Source organism: Panicum virgatum, chromosome 3N, assembly GCF_016808335.1.
Source record: "Panicum virgatum strain AP13 chromosome 3N, P.virgatum_v5, whole genome shotgun sequence".
NCBI lineage: Eukaryota > Viridiplantae > Streptophyta > Magnoliopsida > Poales > Poaceae > Panicum > Panicum virgatum.
In genome coordinates, this window is record NC_053147.1 from 60,593,847 (window position 1) to 60,614,060 (window position 20,214).

Here is a 20,214-nt window from a genome sequence, read left to right on the forward strand (position 1 = left end):
TAACAAAACTCTATGGTGGCTCATCTGATTTTTTTTCCCGCTATGTATCTCTGCATTAAGAAGAAGAAAGTGTAGCACTTCTACGAATCGGCAAGACGTGCTGGTCGCTCATTCCCAGAGTCCAAACCGCTTGCCTCAAAGTCATGTAAACGGTAAACCTGATTCCTGACCTTGAAAAACAGAGGCCCGAGTCCAGCTCTGAGTTTGTCTGAACTTGCCGTCCTCGTCAGCTTAGCGGCGTCGAACACTCAAAAGTCTCTGAATTTTCCTGGTCCAAGCTCCAAACCTTGGGATCTCCACAGTCCCATATATGTCCCCAGAATTCCACACCATGACATCAACCAACACCCGGTCAAATCTTCCATAGCCGTTATTTCTTACTCATCAGTCATCGCACCTACAAGTAGCCCTTGATCCCTCACTCTTCCGGCACACACGAAAATTCTCTCATCAGTGATCAGTCTTCACTGACCGGTGAAGTGAGCTCGAGCTTGTAGGGCTGGGACTGAGCAGCCGGCAGGGTCACCAAGGAGGCGCGCCAATGTATTGTCCCAATCTCTGGTAAGAACTGTCGTACTCGTACAAATCACAATTCTACTATTCGAATCCTTCTAGATCAGAATTCAGACGTCCATATCCACCTCTGAATTCTCCTACTCTGAAGCCTGAATTTTTCATGGTCCAAACCACGTGAGATCTCCGCAATGCGCAACTCTCGTCTCCAGAATTCAAGATCACGCAACACCCGGTCCGATCGAGCTTCCATACACTAAGTAGCCCTTGATCGCTAACTGTTCGGCACTTCTCAGCGACCAGCCTTTCACTGATCAGTACAACTTGTGACTGCCTGACAGCCACGACAGTTGCCGACAGCATCACCAAGGCGTTCATGGTGGCGGTGGCGGTGGAGCGGCTGTGGAAGTTCACCTTTGCCGTCAACAAGTTTTGCATTTGTCAGTCAGAACGATCCTCTGCACGTTCAGAAGTTCAGACCACTAGACCAGTGTTACACTAATTAAGTTCTGGACAACTACTGCTCAGGTCGGATTGTTATCTGTACCTTCTGTTTGTAGCTGTAACAATCTGTCCATCATTTTCCGAAATTTGGGCTTCAGAACTTGATTTTAGCAAGCAAATTCTGACATTATGCTAGATTGGCAAGATTCAGCATTGCCAAAGCTTTGTGCCAATGTCTGGATCGTTACAGAGCGTCTAAATCTTGTCTTCGCCCAACAAACTGTTCAACGAATTTCTATCAGATTTACTACTGAAAGACATGAACCTGAAACATCAGCATTTTTGCAAGACTGCACTGTCAGAATTTTTGCAACAACATTACGAGAAATGTGACATTACATCAGTCACAGATATACAGTTACAAACAACAGCATAACAGCTGAAGCAAGTCTGAAACCTTGATACAATAGCAGCAGCTCGTCAGCTACTGACGAATCACAGCCCAACATCATAGCTAATTTCTAACAGGTCCCATGAAGCAAGCACACCTTCATGTGAGCCATTTCCACCTTCAGAAATTGAACACTCCGCTAATACTACTGATATTTTTCCCCTACTATGGGAAGCTGAACCCGCCGCCACCGATGCGCTCCTTGGCGCCAGAGGGCGGGTTGATGTAGACCCAGAGCAGCGACACGGTCATGGAGATGAGCCCCGACCAGACGAACACGATGGTCGGCACGCGGCCGCGCCGGCCCAGGAGTCCCTTGGCGAACGGGTAGAGGTGGCACAGCACCCAGAAGCTGAAGAAGGCACCGCCCAGCAGCTTGCTCCACTGGGGGAACTCGCTGTACAGCGTGCGCGCCGACGCCACGGCCACGGCCACCGCGTTCACCATCATGATCGTCACGGGCGGCACCATCAGGAAGCTCCAGCGCACCTCGTACAGCTCCGCGAAGGCGTCCTCCTCGCCGTCGTCGCCGGTGCCCGGCTTGGATGTCAGCGTGAAGGAGATGTCCACACCGGCGATCACCTTGAGCAGGCCCTGCAGCACGGCCGCGGGGTGCGCGCTTGTCCCGCCGATCACCCAGAACTGCTCGTTGCGCCACCACTCGTGCAGCGTGATCCCGGACCACTTGATCTCCAGCAGCGCCAGCAGGCAGAGCGTCACGGTGATGATGAGCAGGAACGCGAGGAAGGTGACGTTGAGCGACTGCACGATGAACTTGCCGGAGAAGAGGGAGACGGCCGGCAGCACGCAGTAGACGAGGAGGAAGATGGAGGTGAACGGGTACACGCCGACGTTGAAGTAGGCGACGCGCTGGAGGAGCTTCATCCGCGGGGACGCGAACAGGGCGTTGTTGCGGGAGAAGAAGATCTCCACGGATCCCGTCGCCCACCGGAGCACCTGGTGGAGGCGGTCGGTGAGGTTGATGGGCGCCGTGCCGCGGAACGCGTCGCGCCGCGTCACGCAGTACACGGACCGCCACCCGCGGTTGTGCATCCGGTAGCCGGTGACCACGTCCTCCGTCACCGAGCCGTAGATCCACCCGATGCGCCGCCCCCACTCCGTCTTGTCCTCGTAGAAGCAGGAGATGACGCTGATGGCCTCGGCGACGGTGGCCGCGTCCAGCGGCTCGCGGGGCACGGCCAGGGCGCCGGCGGGGCGGCCCTGGTGCGCGCCCGGCGTGTCCTGCAGGAGCCGGCCCTGGTACTCCGCCACGGGGATGGACGCCACGAACGTAGCCGAACTGCCGAACCGCCGCGGGAGCAGCGCCGACGACTCGACGTCGTCGAGCTGCTGGAAGCCTTCGTCCTCGATCGGCGGCAGCATCATCTCCTTGTCGTTGTCGCTCTCCCTGTCGGTCTTCTTCCCCATTGTGGGCTTCCTCAGGAACAGCTTGATCTTCCTCCTGCCGAGCCAGCCGTGGTGTTCGGTGGCGCGCGGCGGGCTGAACCCGTACAGCGCGGTGCGGCGGAAGACGCAGCCGGTGCCGACGTACATGGGGCCCTGCAGCCCGTCCATGGCGCGCATGGCGACGTCGAAGAAGACGAGGTTGTGGTTGGCGTACCGGTCGTTGGGGTCGATGCCCTCGAACCGCTGCGGGAACTGCACGTAGCAGACGCGGTCGCCGCCGCGGTCCAGCATGAAGCACATCCCCTCCCGGAGCGCCGCCGAGTTGTGCACGTAGTGGTCGCAGTCGAGGTTGAGAATGAAGGGCCCGTTGGACATGATGGCGCTCGTGCGCACCAGCGCGTTCATGGCGCCAGCCTTCTTGTTGTGGTCGTACCCCGGCCGCTTCTCGCGGGACACGTACACCAGCATCGGCAGCCGGATGTCCACGCCCGTCGTGTCGATCAGCCCGCCGGACTCCGCCGGCTCCCCGCCCAGCACCGGCTCTGACGTCGGAGGCGCAAGCATTGCCTTCAATTTTAATTTTAGGGACACGTCAGCATTCCAAATCAGAAACTGGCCGGAAATCGGCGGACGGCATCTAGTAATTTTAACAATCAATCGATGGATCAGTAGTCACCTGAATGATGCCGGCGTGGTCACCGCGGGAGTGGTCCGGCGCGGCGGTGAGCCAAGTGCCAGGCCAGTGGGAGCCGTCGGACATCCATGTCGCCTTCACGGTCGGAGCTGCCTCAGGCAACGCTCCAGGGAGAGTACCGGCCGCCATGGCCTCCTCCTGTTGCCTTCTCCTGGCGCGCAGCTCCTCGCCGGCGTTGTACGCGTCGGAGCGCCGGCGGATGGCCTCCGGCAGCGAGTTCACCCTCACCTTGAACTCGTCGTACTCCCGCTTGACCTTCCGCCGCTCCCGGACGAAGTCCACGCGCACCTTGTTCTTGAGGAAGTCCCTCTTCTGGCCGAAGTACGCCTCGGGGCTGCGCGGCTCGACGCCGTGCTTGCGGCAGAAGGGCACCCACGTCCTCGCGAAGCTGGCGGTCTCGGCGAGCGCCTCGAAGGTGAGCAGCGCGCCGCCGTCGTCGGAGAGGTAGCAGGCGAGCTTCTCGACCGGGTAGTCGGCGGCGAGGATGGAGAGGACGGTGTTGGCGGTGACGAGCGGCGGCTCCTTCTCCGGGTCGGCGGTGGAGACGAAGACGTCGATGCCGGGGAGGTCGGAGCGGCCCTTGGGGTTGCGCGCCGTGGGGAGCTCGAAGCGCTCGGCGAGCACGTCCAGGTCGGCGGCGCGGTTGACGGGGCAGAGCTTGGGGAGGCTGTCCAGCAGCCACGAGAAGGCGAACCAGACCTCGCACGTCACCGACATCGCCCACAGCCACACCGCCTCCGGGTTCGGGTGCCGGATGCGCCATGCCAGGAAGAACCCCAGCGCCACCAGACGGATTACAATGAGCAGCCTGTGCCGGAGCAGAGGGATAGGTACATCATTGAGATACAAAAATCACCCAAAACTGCCAACAAAAATAACTTTGGAAAAATGGGGGAAATAAAATTGAGAAAACTTTGGCCAAAAATGGTGGAAATTTCGGCAAAAAATGGGGAAATTTTTTGAATTGGGGAATTTTTGTACCTGTATGGGCTGAGGATGGCCTGCGAGACGCTGGTCTTCCTGGTGAGCGGCCGGCGGCAGCGGGAGCCAAAGTTGGGCGGCTCCTCGAACCCGGAGAAGCCAGTGCCGCCGCCGCCGGCATGGCCGTCCTTGGGCCAGAGCGCGTTGCCGTAGCCGTATGTGCCCTTGGTCTCGAAGAGCCAGCGTGCGTGGTCGAACTCGGCCGGCTTGCCTGCGCCGGCGCCGGCGCAGGCACCGTTGCCGCTGGGGATCTTCATGGAGTGCACGAGGGAGAAGCGCTTGGCCATGGACGTGAGCGGCAGCTGGTCCCGCTCCTCGGAGGAGGAGACGGCCTCGTCGTCGTCCTCGCCGCGGCCGCCTTCGCCGTCGTCGGAGTCGCTCCCCGCGTAGTAGGGCTCCTTGCAGCCAGGGCAGTTTCCCGCGCCGGCGACGCAGTCCGCGTAGCACTCGCGGCAGATCATGAACCCGCAGTCGCAGGGCCCGCCGGCGGCTCCCGAGGTGAGGAACGCCGGCATGTCGCAGCCGCGCATCCTGCACGACATGCTCGCGGACGCCGCGGCCGCCCCGGCGGCCCCCGCGGCGGAGGCGTTGAGCACGTGGCCGCGCGTGGCCTGGTTGAGGCCGCCGGTGAAGATGGTCCCCGAGATGTAGCTCCTCTGCGCCCGCGCCTCCGCGGCGCCGCCCTGCTCATCCTCCGCCGCGGACGCCGCCGCGGTTGGCGCGCCGTCGGAGTCCGCGGACGCCGCGACCGCCCGCTCCGGCGTGGGCGGGATGTGCACGGTGTAGTGCGCGAACTCGGCGCTGTCGTCCGCGCCGGCGGCGCCGTCCCGCGACGGGTAGCGGCTCCCCCCGCCGCTGCGGCGGGCGGGGGAGAGCTGCAGCGTGGCGGACGCAGACCCCGCCGCGCCGGCGGCCCCGCCACCGAGCGAGTGCCGCGGCGCCGGGCTGGTGATCCCGATCCCGCCGGCGCCCCTCTTGAGCACCGCGTCCCCGCCCCCGGGGCTCTCCGCCTTGCCTCTCGTCGGCGACACCGTCACCGTGACATGTGACCCCGCCGGCAGCGATAGCCGCCGCGACATCTTTACTTCTTCTCTCCCTCCCCCAAATCAGCTCAACTCTCCCAACCAACCAAATCAAACCAAACCGAACGAGAGCTCGATCAGACAGACCCTCGAAGCTCCGCTCAGCTGAGGTCCGCACGGAGAAGTCCGGAGCTTGCACCCACCACCCCGCGCGCTGCTCCCATGAATCCGCGGAGGAAGAGCTCGGAGGTGAGAAGAGGTTCCGCCGGCGGATCCGGCCGGGAATTACAGGAGCTCGTGGGGGGGAATCGAGTGGGCAATCAATCGATTGGGCACGCAAACCGAGGGGAGGAGGATCTGGTGGGGCGCAGCGGCGTGGCAGCGCCTGTATTTATCCCGCCGGATTCTTCTTCCCTCGCGGCCTCTCCTTTTTTGAATCGCCGAGCAGAGCAAGCCCGGCCGGCCACAGCCACCTCCCCCCAACGGTCGGGTCGGGCTGACGTGGCCGCGCAACGGTCGGGGGGCGCGAGGCGGATCCGGCCGTCGGGCGGGGCATCGGACGGCGCGCGTTTGGTTGGGGCGGGCGGGCGGCGGGCGGAGGGGAAGGGGGGAGGTAGCCGTTGCCCGTTTGGTAGCTGTGGCCTGTGGGGGAGTGGGAGAGAGTGGGGCCCAGGCGGGGGAGGGGACACGGCACGGGTAGGCCCCGCGCACAACCGGACAAGTGCGCGGGGGCTCACGGGTGGGCCACAGGGTTTGGCGGCCGAGCTCGTGGTGGAAATAGAATGAGCTGTCTTGTCTTTGTCTGGGGCGGTGAATGGTAGTGATTACATTTTGTATTTTGCATTTTTATATTTTTGAAAAGGAATTTTTAATATTTGAAGTATTAAATGTAGATTAATTACAAAACTAATTACAGATGTTGTCTTTGTGTAGATTAATTTAGTGTCTGATTATATTTTAATTAGGCTCATTAAATTCGTCTCGCGATTTACAGTCCATTTGTGTAATACAATTTATTTTTTGACTATATTTAGTACATCATGCAAGCAATTTATAAATTTTTTGCATTTTGCATTTTGGGATCTAACATGACCTTAGTCGCAGGATTACCTCGTACAAAAATGCAACGGGCTGGGTCATGCACATGACAGATCTTAGCTCCTGATCACGCCCCCTGACCACTTTTAAGTTCTTTTCTTCCAATCCTTTTCCTTTCAAAAAAAATAAGTTTTTTTTTCTTCCTTGTCATTGTTGGTTTTCCAGTAGGCACGGCTTCTCACCAATCATAGTAGTACGTCTTTTCCCTGACTAGAGAGAGATATCAGTTTTTTACGACATGCATAAATTGCTTTTTACGTGTGCGGAAAGTTTTGTAGCATTTTTTTAAGAAGAATACCATTTACCATGTGAGTTCTAAGACCGTAAAGCGGGAAAGCAAAGAGGGAGTTTGTGGTTTCTTTTGTATAGAGTTGTCCACGGTCATCCCAAGTCTCGTTTTTGGATTATAAGTTTTCCTCAAATATGACGTATCCAACCGAAATATTAGAATTTCGCTAGTTGGATGCAGGTATGCTCAAAGTGTTAACACTTCATTTGATTTTTTTTACGCCTACTTTATCCGATATTTTGAAAGCTTGGCAGCTAGGAGTATACTTCATTTGGTTTGCAGTTGCACGATGGCAATCATTTGAGCCTCGCGATTGGGGCATCATTGATCCCAGCCGTTGATACCTCTTTTGTGTACCGTTAATCCGGGCCCCACCGACGGTGACACTCGAGTGCATTGTGTACTGTGAAAGTCAACCCCTTTCGCTGCTCTATTTGACTGATGAGTGATGACCAACCCCTCTGTGCTAGTTGCGGTTGGAGCCTCTGCCGACTCGTTCCAACCACACTACTCTCTGAAATCAAATTCGTCTAGGCGCCAGCGTTTGAATCCTCGTGTTTAGCGAAATCGATTTTTTTTCTTTTTCTGAAACTTCAGATTCTGATCGAGAGTCTGTAGCTCGAGCCAACCTTGCACGATGGCCTTAGCCCTTAGACTGAGGCCTTGTTCGGCTGGCTGATTCAGCCAGCAGCAACAGTGTTTTCCTCTCACGCGAAATCAGCTCAGCCACGAGCCAACCAGCCAGTCAGCAATATTTTCCTCTCACGCCAAATCAGCTTAGCCACCAGCCAGCCAGCCCCGCCTCGCCTCCAACAGCGGCAGGCAAAATACGACATACATATCTTCATTTGCATTGTACACAGTAGATGTGTTGCTCACGTATTTTCTTCGTCTCCAATAGTTAAAGCAAATCGGATTGCGCCTCGCCTCCTCCGCCCATCCCACCCGAGCCCGCCGGCGGCGCCCTCTCCCCAAGCTCCTGCCGCTCCTCCCTCCTGCACAGATCAGGGGCGTGGCACGGCGGCTCCTTCGTCCCAGCCAGCCCCGCCCTCTCTGCCCCCCTCAATTCGGCTGCTCGAGGTCCGGCGGCTCGAGGTCGATGGAGGACTGGAGGGGCCATGGACGTCCGGCCGCTCGAGGTCGATGGAGGTCCGGTGGCTCGAGGTCGGTGGAGGTTCGGCGGCGGGAGCTCGAGCTCGAGCGGATCTGGGCAGCGGAGTCCATGGCGGGGGCAGTAGAGGCCCGCGCGATGGCATAGGCCTCGACGACGGGTCTCGGCAGATGGTGGTTCGGGCCATGGCGGTGGCGGAGGTAGAGGCCTGCGGCGGCGGTCCTCGACGGCGGTGGCTGGGATGGCGCGCCGCAGGCCGTGGGCGCGCGAGGCTCGGGTGGGATGGGCGGAGGCCCACCGGCCCGCGCGTTGCCGCTCCGCCCCGCCCCGGCCGTTCTCGCCCTCCCCGTGCGCGGCCGCCGGGAGCGCGGCGTTGGTGGCGGCGGGGGCAAGTGCTTCCGGGGGTCAAGATCCGCCGCCGCTCTCCAAATGCATTCGAGGAGAGATGTGATGTATTTTTACATCCCCTCTCTCCTCGAAGGCAGTTTGCGTCGCGCTTTTGCCTGCTCTGTTGGAGAAAATTTCGTGACGCACAGTGTCGATTGGAGATGCAAAATATTTTTGCCTACCGCTGTTGAAGTCAGTCTTAGCATGCAGCTTTGGTTGCCGGACACACAAATCAACTTAGCTTGCGCTCATGCTAAAAAAAATAAACTTAGCTTGCGCTCGGAGACGTGATCTCATACAAGATCGAGGCCCTCGGCGGGAATGGAAAACAGGTTAACCAATGGAGACGGATTCACAGTGCTTTATTTAGGTTTATCTGCAGTACCAGCCTGTTTGGTTCTTGCCCCTGAGGTTGCCGTGCCTATATGCCTACTCTCTCTGTCCTAAAATGTAAGTCATTCTAGTATTTTACAAGATTCATTGAACATTATCTGAATCTAGACAAACTGTATATCCAGATTCATTGAACATTTTATGAATCTGGACACAGTAAAACACTCCCAGGATGACTTATATTTCTGGACGGAGGGAGTATGTTGAGGCGACGCGTGCGCAATGAAAAATGCAAGCATGATTTGGGGAGGGGTTTTTGTTTACCTTAACAAGCTAAGAAAGAATTATCTACTCCATCCGACTAGTTCCGGGTTCGAGTCCCATGCGATCCATATGCAAACCACGGAAACAGGCGGGAAAACTTCCCAATCATTTTCGTTTCCGTATTTTATTACGGAAAATGATATCTGAAGCAGAATGACCGGAAGCGAGAGTGAAAACGGGACATATGGGTTACGAGCGGGACTGGAAAGTTTATTGGAATGCATCATTGTTCAATCACAAGTCACCTTGCATGAATATAACACTACACACTCTTTACGCAAGTTATCTTTTTTTAAAAAATATGATTAAGGCTTCATATTTCCTATGTTTAAACTGTGAAGTTCACCGATTGAGTTGAGGAATATATGTTGTGTCTAATAAATATTTTTCGAATTTTATAAATACGGAACTAATATGGACCCTTCGGATAAAACGGAATCCCGCAAATACGCACGGGATACACACCTTTCTGTTTCCCATTTCATTTTCATATTTTATCATAAAAAGAGTAGAATAATACAAAAAATACGGGTATGAAGAGATGTGATTTTTTCCATTGTTTTCATCCTCAACGCCAGATTTGGCGAACAAAATGGCCGTCGTACTCTCGGCGAGAAAACAGCAAGCCAAAGCACTAGCGAGCGCCTGCGCAGGTGCGGCACGCCGCGAAGCTTGAAAAGCTCGGTAAAAAACTCATTTCGAAAAAAAAAGAAGGTTCAGGCATCCATTTAAAATAATCCACCAGCATGGATGTGCATTATTTGGATAATCCTCCCTTGTCCTATCCCATCCCCGCGGTGCAGAATAAATCTGACCCTTGATTCCTCGAGTGGCATCGTGCACTTTTTTAAAATTTAACTAGGGCCCCGTTCACTTCCTAAAAATTTTCCTACAGTATCCATCACTTCGAATTTTTAGATACATGCATGAAGCATTAAATGAAGTTGAAAAAATTACTAATTTCATAGTCTAACTGATTAGCATGAGATGAATCTTTTAAGCCTAATTAGTCTATAATTAGATATTATTTGTCAAATAACAACAAAACGTGCTACAGTCATTTTTCCCCTACTTTTCGCGAACTAAAGGGCCTAGGTGGGAGCGGCTAGGTGGATAAATGTTAGCTCTAGATAGTTGGTAGCCGTAAAATAGTTGGGCCTGAACCTGATCATTTATTAGAGCTAAAATTATTTGGATAGTTTTAGGTGGTTGAATCCAAAAATACCTTACCCGGCCGCTCGAATAATTCATCACTAGCTCACAACTAGAGTTTTTTTTTCTGTAAAAACGCTGCAAATACACGGACGTTCACATTCACATACACACGTCATAAGTTTGATGCAAAGTACAAAAGCAAAATGTTATGCATGAACCTCATGCTTTTCGTGGGGCATCTTAATAATGAGGTTTTACCTTAATTATATCAGGATAAGCCTGCTTGATACTGTGTTCGTTTGGTTTGTCAGCCAACCAACCAGCAATAATGTTCTCTCATACTAAATCTGCACTACCTACCAGCTATCAGCCAGTCAGCAGTACTGTTCTCTCATAATTTTGCAAAATGTGGATGCACTCCTTTAATTTAATAGAAAAAGGTGTGTTTACACTCATTTCCTGACAGAGAAAAACGTATCGAAGAAAAAAGAGGGGCAAAAATATTTTTACACTCCATGTCGTGCTCTGGCCTCTGCGTTCCCGCCAGTTCAACTTCAAAATAGATTTATTCTGGGAGCGGGGCGGGGCGGGGCCCACGTCGGGCCTGGGAGGCTGACGGGTGGGCCGTGTGGAACGGGGCTTCGGGTTCGTTTTTCTTTTTTCCGATAACAACGGGCAATGCAGAGGCATGCAGCAGTTGTGATCGAGGCTCGTGACGATGGAATTGGAATGAGTTGCTCTTCTCACTTGCCTATGTGGTGAATGGTGACTAGCTGCAGGATTATTTTACAGCGAAGTATCTGGGGCTACCTCGTACGTACCACTGAGCGTGATAAAAAAAAAAGTTACCAGAGGGTTAGCCTAGATTGCCATGTGCCAGCACATGACGAACACCAGGGGCGGAGACGGGGGGCGGACAGGGTCAGCCCGTCCCCAAATTTACACTAGAAATTTAAATTTTGATTAAATTTTTATATAAATTTGTATGGTTGACCCCCTAACAATGAAAAAATCAACTTCCTGGCTCCGCCCCTGATGAACACGTAAACTTTTTTTTTTTGCGAACGACGAACACGTAAACTTGTGGGAGTTGACGGCACAAAGTCACCTTCATCATGGTTCGTAAAAAAGTTCACCTTCATCATAATCGTAATCTAAATTCAGTTTAACGGGCTTGACTAGAGCAATGAAGTCACCGAATTTAGGGGCACACTTCGGGAAAAAAAGGTCTAAAGACGCGAGAAAAACCACGCGGTTTCCCAAACACGTCATCGTTCTTGCGGACTTTTTCTTTTTTGGGTGGTCGTTCTTGCGGACTTGCGAATACACGCGGTAACGACTTGACAAAGGTGTTAAATTTTGTAATCTAGCTGCTGCCTTTGTTATCGATTATTTTCCCTAGTCCATGGAACTGCCCCTGGTTTCTTTTTTTTTCTTGAGCTATTTATGATTTGTTAACCTGGCAAATTCGCTTTCCTAACAACTTTTTCGCGCACAGAACTCAAGATGATCTTAAAATATAAAATCAAACTCAAAGTTTTGATTTGCTAAGAGCATATTTTGGTGAAGCCAGTATTTTCAAGTTTCCCCTTTCACAAGTAGAGAATGATGCCGTGCTGTAGTCAGTACATTCACAAAGGATGCTAAGGCCTTCTCGTGGTCGCACCCTCATCCTATGTGTCACTAGCAGGAACCGGAGCAACTACTGGAGAGGAGTGCACCCTCGATGAGAGAGAAGAATCGAAGCTCATTTTGGGTTCGGGTCTTCAAGATTCCGTGTGGCAGGCTTTTTTGCCACGGTAGCGCACCCACCACTGTGGAAGGCCAAACACTAGCAATGCGAAGAGAGCACGGCAAATTTCATCAAAACATTCTACCAAACCATTTACTTTTCTTTTGAAAGAAAGCATTTGATGAAAACTCACCCTAAAAAACTCAGTTAGGCGATCACAGGCAGATGTCAGATGCGTACCTACACACGTTCCAGCAGCAAAGCATCACGAAAAAAACATGATCAAATGGCTGATTTATGATAGATAGGATCCAGTTCGGCGATAATTTGGCCTCCCAATATACATACAAGGCCTCCCAACATATCCGGTCAAATGATGCTACCGAACTATACATACATATACTCTATTGTCCATGCAATGATGATGCATATACTAAGGAACATCCATATCCACAATTTATCTCCCAATTATCCCGGAGCAATGACGCCATCTTTTAATGGCAGATCAGCAAGTTGTTACAACAGCTGCAGCAGCACCTTGTGCTCGGTGTAAGGCTTGTTTCCTGGTAGCAAGAGCTGCCTTCTCCAACGACTTATGGGTTGCTCTTCATAAGATGTCAAATATCAGCGACAAGACGAGCCCCTGCACGAATTGGCTCCTCCTGGTTCGCTCCTCCTTAACCTCAGGGAGCAAAGGCTCATCAACGCTGGCAAAAAAAAACACATCCAAATGTCAGTGAATTGTGCAAGATATAGATTTCAGTGATTAGTAAAGAAATATGTGCATATAATATCAGTATTTATCATATATACTCCACCCATGTACAAGGAGATTTAACAAACTGTCCACACTTTTTAGCTTATTTTACACCATTAAAAATCAGGAAGTTGCATGATACTAACTGATGCCATAAACTGGGTGTTTCAGACATATGGCTTAACACCGGCGTCCGCTCAGTATGTTCTTAGCTCTTTTTCTCATTGCTTATGTTATGACTCATGACTGATCAATATAAACATAAACTAGTTCAAATTATTTCCCTCAGGAAATAAAAACAAATGAATTGCATAGCATGTGAGAGTACCTCTCTGCTGCTTTCAGCTCCAAGTTATCACTTCCCACTTCTGTCTCATCCAAGGATTCTACTTTAGTATCCCTTGGCAAATCTACTCCATAGAAGTTACCAACAAAAGAGGACAGTAGAGGATCAGGCACTGTACTGACTGGAGCAGCACGTGAAGATCCTCTTGTCCTCTCATGTGGATCTTCCTTCAGAAATGCAAGTGTTGCATAATATGACCCAGATGAACCTTGTCGGTTTCTTCGATTGTCCTATACATAAATTTCAGTAAATGGAGTCAAAACAATGGAGCTTGTCTAGTTTCTAGATTCTAGTCAACAACAAATATTACATAACATTCAAATTTTATATAAATGGAAATAATTGACTTATGAGTTATGATGCATGTACAGGTAATTATACCTTCAAGAAACTTCGATGCTGTGAGCTTATGTGGCCAACCAAGTTCATATCAACCTTGTCTGTGCAAATTGGGCACACCTGAAAGAACGAAAGAAATGAATGTAAGCTACTGTAGAATGGTAAGAACTTGTTGTATACTCCAACAAGAACTTGTTGTATACTCCAACAGAAAAGGCATTCCTACGGCCCGGACCTAGAGGGCAAGAACAAGCAGATTATGCCACATTCAACTATTCATGCAACAACGTAATTTCAGGTGAAGAATTTTGAGGATCTATGTAGCGGAAAATATACACAAGCTTCAACTGCATATAAACTATAGAGCATCTTAAATCATGGATCAAAGGATTTCGATATCCCAATATAATGATAGTAAATTTATGAGGTCCAGAATTATTCTATCCCATGATCTTCATGTCAACAACTCCTTCCTTCCAACAAGCCCTCCTATATTGAAACCGGTCAGCAGGGTCTGATTATCAATGTTATCGATCCATACATAAGAAAATACATAAGAAAATATGCATGAAACTAGTACGCTAGCTATTGCAATGGTTAGTTAATGTATATATTCATTGGAGTGTTATATCATGTTTACTGACTACTCATGCAAATAAAGCAACAATGCTAGGATGGTAGGAAAGCTCTTGTGTGAGAAGCAGAACGTTGGTGTTTGATCCATACACTCCACATCAATAAAAAAATGTCTCCCCATTTTTGGTAGAAATGACCATTTAATTAAACTGGACATGACTAAGTTTAGATTACTACCAAAACCTAGTTTGTATTGAAGTAACACAAGAGCGAGCAGCCAAGAGACTCCACATCAAAGAGGTTTTCATAACTTCTCTAAGCAAAACGAGTGCTGACAGCCTGGTTTGGATGATGTGGCACAAGAGCAAACAGCCAGTGTAGGGCTGGACATGGATTAAACTGCACAACATGGGAATACTATAATTGCAATCCAATAGCAGCTTACGTAGTCCTTCACACAAAAACAGTACTCAAGAAGTTTCAGCAACAGAAACAAACCCTAGGACCAGAAAGAAACAACACAACAACAAGATTGCATGTAACAGAACGGAATGAGATACAACAACAACAACAACAACAACATAGCCTTTTGTCCCAAGCGAGTTGGGGTAGGCTAGAGATGAAACCCAAAAGACACAAATGAGATAAACAAAATATTCTAAAAGATAATCATTCAAAGATGCACACTACCCAATTAGTGCTTCTATCAATAGTCTTCAGACCACTGGGTGCTGCAGGAGCTAGCATAGATTTTTTTCACCAAGTTTGAATAAATGCTTAAATGAAAACTCATGAAGAACTTCCATAAACACCCACAGGGAATAAATAGATCATGTCCTGATACTAGGACTCATAAATAACAGAAATTATAAAAGGATTCTAACCCAACTGCTCAGTTTGCGTGGTACACCATCATCTCAGTGAAAACTAGTCAATTAACCCACTTAATGCATATTTCTTACCACAAGTGACAGCAAAGCGACGGAAAACATTAATCTTATCCACACTAAAATTAATAATCTCTTGATTACAGAAGAATCTTCACATGTACTAATTTTCCATTTCCCTTCAATACCAGTGCTACTGCAGTTGCATTACACAAGTACTAAATGGTAGCAAAATGCACACAATCACAATCACAACCAATATAACCATAGTACAGTGCTAGTCCCTGTGCTACTTGAGTTGCATTACGCAAGCAGTAAATGGTAACAAAATGCACGCAATCACAATCACAACCAATATAACCGTGATACAGTGCTAGTCCATTAATAACATTGCAGCAAGAAGCAAATAGTAGGCACTGCACATTATGTCATATTTAGGGCTAGAAAATATTTGGAAAAGCAAGAAAAGCAACAAATGGACATTTATCACAAGGGTGAACCTAAATTTCCAAAACTATGAGAATCAGACCATAAATTATGGGACATCTGATCCATCAAAACCTCAAAATCCTATTATTTACACACTTGTATAAACTCAAGAACGCAACTGTGTGAACTATCAACTATGTGCAATCATATTCAATGCTTTGGACATGGTAGGATAGTGACGATTGGTCTTGATTCCTGGATCTTGATGTTGCCCACTGTCAAGTGAGCAACATTGCCCTAAACCACACAATTTGATGTTCAATTATTGGTCTAATGCTTTATTCCAAACCTGTGGCTCAAAGTTGAAGGTGACTCTGATTTTAATTCATTAGTTTGTTCTCATATTCAAGGTATTCCAAGACAATGTTAAAAACAGCAAAACTGTAATTTAAATCATGGAGCACAATCCCTACCAGAGTCATTTCTTTACAAGCATCAATGCCAGACTGCTGTAGATGTTACCTAGATTGTTAGGACAATAACACATGTACTTGCCAACAACCCATGACGAAATGCACAGATATATACCAAAAGTAGATGAAATTTCTGATTTGTTAAGTTAACCAATCAATACATATAATTTACATGCCCAAATAAAAGTGGCACACAAACAACAAACTACACCCTACATGTATTATGTCATCTCAACCACATGAATATCACACCAGCCATCAGTTAAGGAGGTATGAACAGGGGTATTAACTAGACGATCAGAACATGCTACCCAAGTAAACTTGGAATATTCTAATCCAACATTATGACTAATCCATGCTGTAATACTCTCAAAGGTTCTTAAACACAACATGACTCGAACAACAAAACCACATAAAATATTCCCATCCTGTGGTGCTAAGGGTAAAAACAAAGTTTGCAAAGAAAATACCTAAACCATGCAAGTTTGCACCATTCCATAAGAACATGGATCGATATATTGCCCCATACAAAGATCTTCTAATTGATCCTTAGGAACAAAAAAAAAAGAAATATTGCTGCCTCCAACTACATGGAAAACACATGAAAGACTATTTCCTCAGGAAACAGGGAAAGTGATAAAAAGGATATAACAAGCAAGTCAAGCACCAAACAGTTAGCTAGTTAAAGATTTAGGATGAAAGTATGAAACTATCATTAAAAGCAAGAAAAGCATCAAACTTATGACGGATTAAGGCATAACAACTGATCCTACAATTTAAGACAATGATTTTCCAAACAAATAAATCGCTTTGGATGTAATGTTAGCCCAACCACACAAACATTGCACTATGGACCGGTAGAAGTGCCTGATATTAAGTTACAAACTGCAAGTTCTAGCCAAATGGACATTCAGGGTACAATAAGACTAGGGGAGAAAAACTTGCACAGCTGAAGCAAGCTAACACAGAAGCAGAAGCAGAAGCACCTTATAAACGAGTAAAAATTGCATCTTTCCCTAAGACCCGAGGCGAACTTACCCTGGCATTGGCCTCGGCGGGGTGCTCGTCGTCCATGTGGCACAGCAGCCCCACGGCGTCCAGCTCCTCGCCGCAGTACGGGCAGGGCAGCTCGTCCGCCGTCCCGGCCCGCGCCGCCCGCTCCTCCTCCTCCTCCTCCTCGTCGCTCCCCTCCACCTCGTCCAGCCCGATCAGCGCATCTGCAGGCACCACAAAACCCCGTCAAAATCTCCCACCCACCCCAAATCCTCGAAATCCCACGCGCGCCGCACCCCGGGACCCGCAAAGACCCCGGCGGAGAAGATCGGGTGCCCGGCTCACCGAATCGCGGCCCGCGGCGCCTGGTCCGCTCGTACGTGTCCGTGTCCATCGCGGCGCCGGCGGAGGGGAGGGGGGCGCAGTGGAGTGCTCCGCGCCGGGGCCGGGGGCGGCCTCGCCGGGGGTGGCGTGAGCGCGCGGGAGGGCGGCGGCGGCGATCCGCGGGGTGGGGCTAGGGTTTTTGCGGCGGGTTGGGTGGGTGGGGTGTGGGGGAGAGGGAGATATGGGGAGGGAGAGACACACACCGACAAGAGGAGGGGGGAAGAACAGCGTGGGTGGCTGGCGAACTCAGGGCCGTTTCGGTGAAGGAGCTCGCTTAGGGAGGAAGGCGGCTGTTTTGCGGAGAACGCCCCGCGGTTAGCTGGAATTATTACTGGTTACAGTGATGCTCTAGGCACGATTTGAAGGTGTGTCATCACAACCCTAGGATGCCGATGGTATATACCATCACTGTCTGTCGCGTTGTAACCGATTTCCCGCGTTTTTTCCTCACCACCGTATCGTCACTGCAGCTATCGGCCACCGTCATCGAAACGACACGTGTAGGCCCTCTTCTCGTCTCCTTTTGTATCAATGGGTTGAGTTTTATTATTAGCAACTAAGAGCAACTCCAATGGGACTTCTAAATTTGGGTGAGCAAATGTTTATTAAGATGTCCACTTCTAAATTTTACTCACCCAACTATAGACCTTCACTCCAGTAGGGTGACCAAATTGGGTTTCCATTTTTTCAAGGGAAAATTGGTTCCATAGCACCCAAAGATCACAAGAATCGGATAATACCACCGAAAGAACTCAGTTCCGTGAAATAGCACTGAAAGATGCGGACGTTAACCGGAAATAACATTTGGTTAAGTATCGTCAAGTTTGGAGCTAACGGTGTGAAGCCCGTTCACCTCCATGCACACAGCGCACAAGCCGGCGCTCGTGCATACGGCCGACGCTCACGCGCTCAGGCGGAGCTCACGCGTGCGGCCAGCCCGACTGCCCGAGCCACACCACCCCTCATCCCTCTCCTCCGTGCAGCGCCCCGACGGAGTGGCGGCGGTGGCATGCAGCAGCTGCACAGTTGAGCTGAGCAGCGCCCCGACGGAGTGCAGCTGCGCGCCGCAGAGGCCGCGGTGGGCGCGGGCGTGTCGCGGCCGGCGAGCACGAGGTGGCTCGGGTCGGTGCGGGCGACGCGAGAGGTCGAGTGTAACACCCCTATGTTAATCGTCTCGCTAATTTTGAGTTAACTCGCTAATCGTGGACTCAAATTCGTCGTTAGCGTTAATCGGGTTCGCATAGGAACCTTTGTTTTAGCGATGTTCGATCTCGTTTTTGTCTTTGATGTGAGCTCCAAATCAATTTCCGCCCAAAACGAAAGTTGTAGATCTTTTCTTCCTCTACAACTTTTATTTTGGCCAAATTTCAAGTTCCTATATGAAAATTTGAGTTTCATCCGGTCAAACATGGGTCAAAATCGAGTCAAAATCCTTCGAGTGTTCACTGTGCTCCTCTGTTCGGTACTGTGGCGCCGCGACGCCCATACCGCGACGGACGCCGGCGAGCTCGTCCACGCGTCGACGATCGCGCCTCGACTTCGGCGTCTGAGCGCCGCCCTTATCCTCTCGCGTGCACGGGAAGCTTCTCCTCCCTTCCAGCTTCCTTCTCCCTCGCGCTTGCGTCGCGCTGAGCTCGGGCTGGACGCCGTCACTCGCCGTGCTGGCCAACCCTCGCCGCCGCAGCCCGATTCCGCGCACCCCAACCTCCCTAGCTTCGCCTTGGACCTCCTCCACCCCTCCCCGAGATCGGCCGCGCTTAAACCCGGCCGAAATCGCGGACCAGACCGCGCCACCATCGTCGTTCTTCTTCAGAGCTTCGCCTCTCCGTCGAACTCCCTCCTACGGCCGTCCTACGCCCGAAATCGAGCCTCGGTGAGCTTCCCCGCACCACCCTCGAGCCTCGGTGAGCTTCCCCGCACCACCGCCGACCGCCCTGCGCGAGCCCCGCGGGCCGCGGCCACGCGCCCCGCAACCGCCGGCCCTCACAGATCGTGCCCCCGCCGCTTGACGGAGCCTCCGCCGCCGGCCGGGCCGGAACGGCCGCGCACCGCCGCCGCCGACGCCGCGCCGCCGCTCCCGCCCGCTTGCGCCGCCGCGAGCGGCCGCTCTAGCCCCCATGCGCCGCCCTTGCCCCGCAACCGCCGGTCCCGCCGCCGGGAGGCCCTGGCCGCGGCCGGGCTGGACCCCGCCGCCGGCGAGCCGCGGGCTGGCGGCCGCGCCGCGGCCGCGACCGCGCCGACCGGCGCCCTGGCGCCCGCTAGCAGGCAAAAGCAGGGGAGGGGGCGGGCCTGGCTCCCTGACTTGTGGGGCCCGGCTGTCAGCCCCCTCTCTTTTATGTTTTTCTTTCAATTATTTCGGCTGGTAATTCATAATTGTGTAGAAATTCACAGAAAAATGCGAAAAATGCCAAACAAATTTTGTTAGGTTTCTAAAATCATGATCTTCAGAGGAAAAATACTTAAGCATGCATTTTATCACTTTTGCTCTGATGAAAAATTCAATTTGTTTTTAACCTAGTTTATTTCGTACCACTTGTTGTGTTGCTCTAAAAATTATGAAAAATTTGCAGTGGCCTTATCCTTGCATGTGTAATCCACTATAAAATTTTCAGATGCTTAGCCTATGTGCTTGGTTGTCTACCTGTTAGTGTTTGTTTTCCTTTTCTAGGGCTAAAGGAAATGTGTTTCTATATCTTTAAACGTTAGAAAAATTTGGGTGGCATGCTTACTGCTTTCAAGTTAAGCTGGTAAATTCTTGAGCTAGAGCTTGTAGGCAAGTTAGGGTTTTGCTTATAGTTGCTCTAGCTATGCTCTTTTCCTTATTTAGTGTGGTAGTTAATTTGTTTCATGCATGTGTACCTTAACAAAATAAACTCCGGTTTTAATCCTCGCTGCTCTAAGCAAGTTAGTAGTAGTTGTTTTCGAAGGAATCACTTCAGGCTAAAATGTTTTAACTTTTGGAATCGCATCAGCAGCACTCATGTATTGCTGTGATCTAATTGTTGCATGACATATTTTATTCGTGTAGACGCCACGAACGACGCTGTCCACGAGCTAGTTGCTGAGCCGGTCCAGGAGCCACGAGCAGG

At 50.9% G+C, this 20,214-nt stretch overlaps 2 protein-coding genes across 2 annotated transcripts; both read right to left on the reverse strand.

The window, feature by feature from the left end:
- Positions 1 to 1,313: 1,313 nt before the first annotated feature.
- LOC120666442 (cellulose synthase-like protein D4) lies at positions 1,314 to 5,911 on the reverse strand. Its single transcript, XM_039946284.1, has 3 exons — positions 4,491 to 5,911; positions 3,492 to 4,317; positions 1,314 to 3,382 (listed from the first exon to the last, which is right to left on the reverse strand). The coding sequence occupies exons 1-3, from the start codon at positions 5,567 to 5,569 to the stop codon at positions 1,574 to 1,576; spliced, it is 3,714 nt and encodes a 1,237-aa protein (XP_039802218.1). The 5' UTR covers positions 5,570 to 5,911; the 3' UTR covers positions 1,314 to 1,573.
- A 6,300-nt stretch (positions 5,912 to 12,211) lies between these two features.
- Positions 12,212 to 17,259, reverse strand: LOC120666443 (protein DEHYDRATION-INDUCED 19 homolog 2-like). Its single transcript, XM_039946285.1, has 5 exons — positions 17,087 to 17,259; positions 16,787 to 16,965; positions 13,426 to 13,503; positions 13,027 to 13,274; positions 12,212 to 12,648 (listed from the first exon to the last, which is right to left on the reverse strand). The coding sequence occupies exons 1-5, from the start codon at positions 17,133 to 17,135 to the stop codon at positions 12,549 to 12,551; spliced, it is 654 nt and encodes a 217-aa protein (XP_039802219.1). The 5' UTR covers positions 17,136 to 17,259; the 3' UTR covers positions 12,212 to 12,548.
- Positions 17,260 to 20,214: the final 2,955 nt, after the last annotated feature.

Excerpts from the sequence above, each read along its gene's own strand:
- LOC120666443 (XM_039946285.1), bottom strand. The coding sequence starts at position 17,135 with ATGGACACGGACACGTACGAGCGGACCAGGCGCCGCGGGCCGCGATTC. Across the intron at positions 13,504-16,786 it reads CCGCCGAGGCCAATGCCAGG|GTGTGCCCAATTTGCACAGA; the intron begins GTAAGTTCGCCT and ends TCGTTCTTTCAG. Across the intron at positions 13,275-13,425 it reads AGCATCGAAGTTTCTTGAAG|GACAATCGAAGAAACCGACA; the intron begins GTATAATTACCT and ends ATTTATGTATAG.
- LOC120666442 (XM_039946284.1), bottom strand. The coding sequence starts at position 5,569 with ATGTCGCGGCGGCTATCGCTGCCGGCGGGGTCACATGTCACGGTGACG. Across the intron at positions 4,318-4,490 it reads GCCATCCTCAGCCCATACAG|GCTGCTCATTGTAATCCGTC; the intron begins GTACAAAAATTC and ends GCTCCGGCACAG. Across the intron at positions 3,383-3,491 it reads ACCACGCCGGCATCATTCAG|GCAATGCTTGCGCCTCCGAC; the intron begins GTGACTACTGAT and ends TTAAAATTGAAG.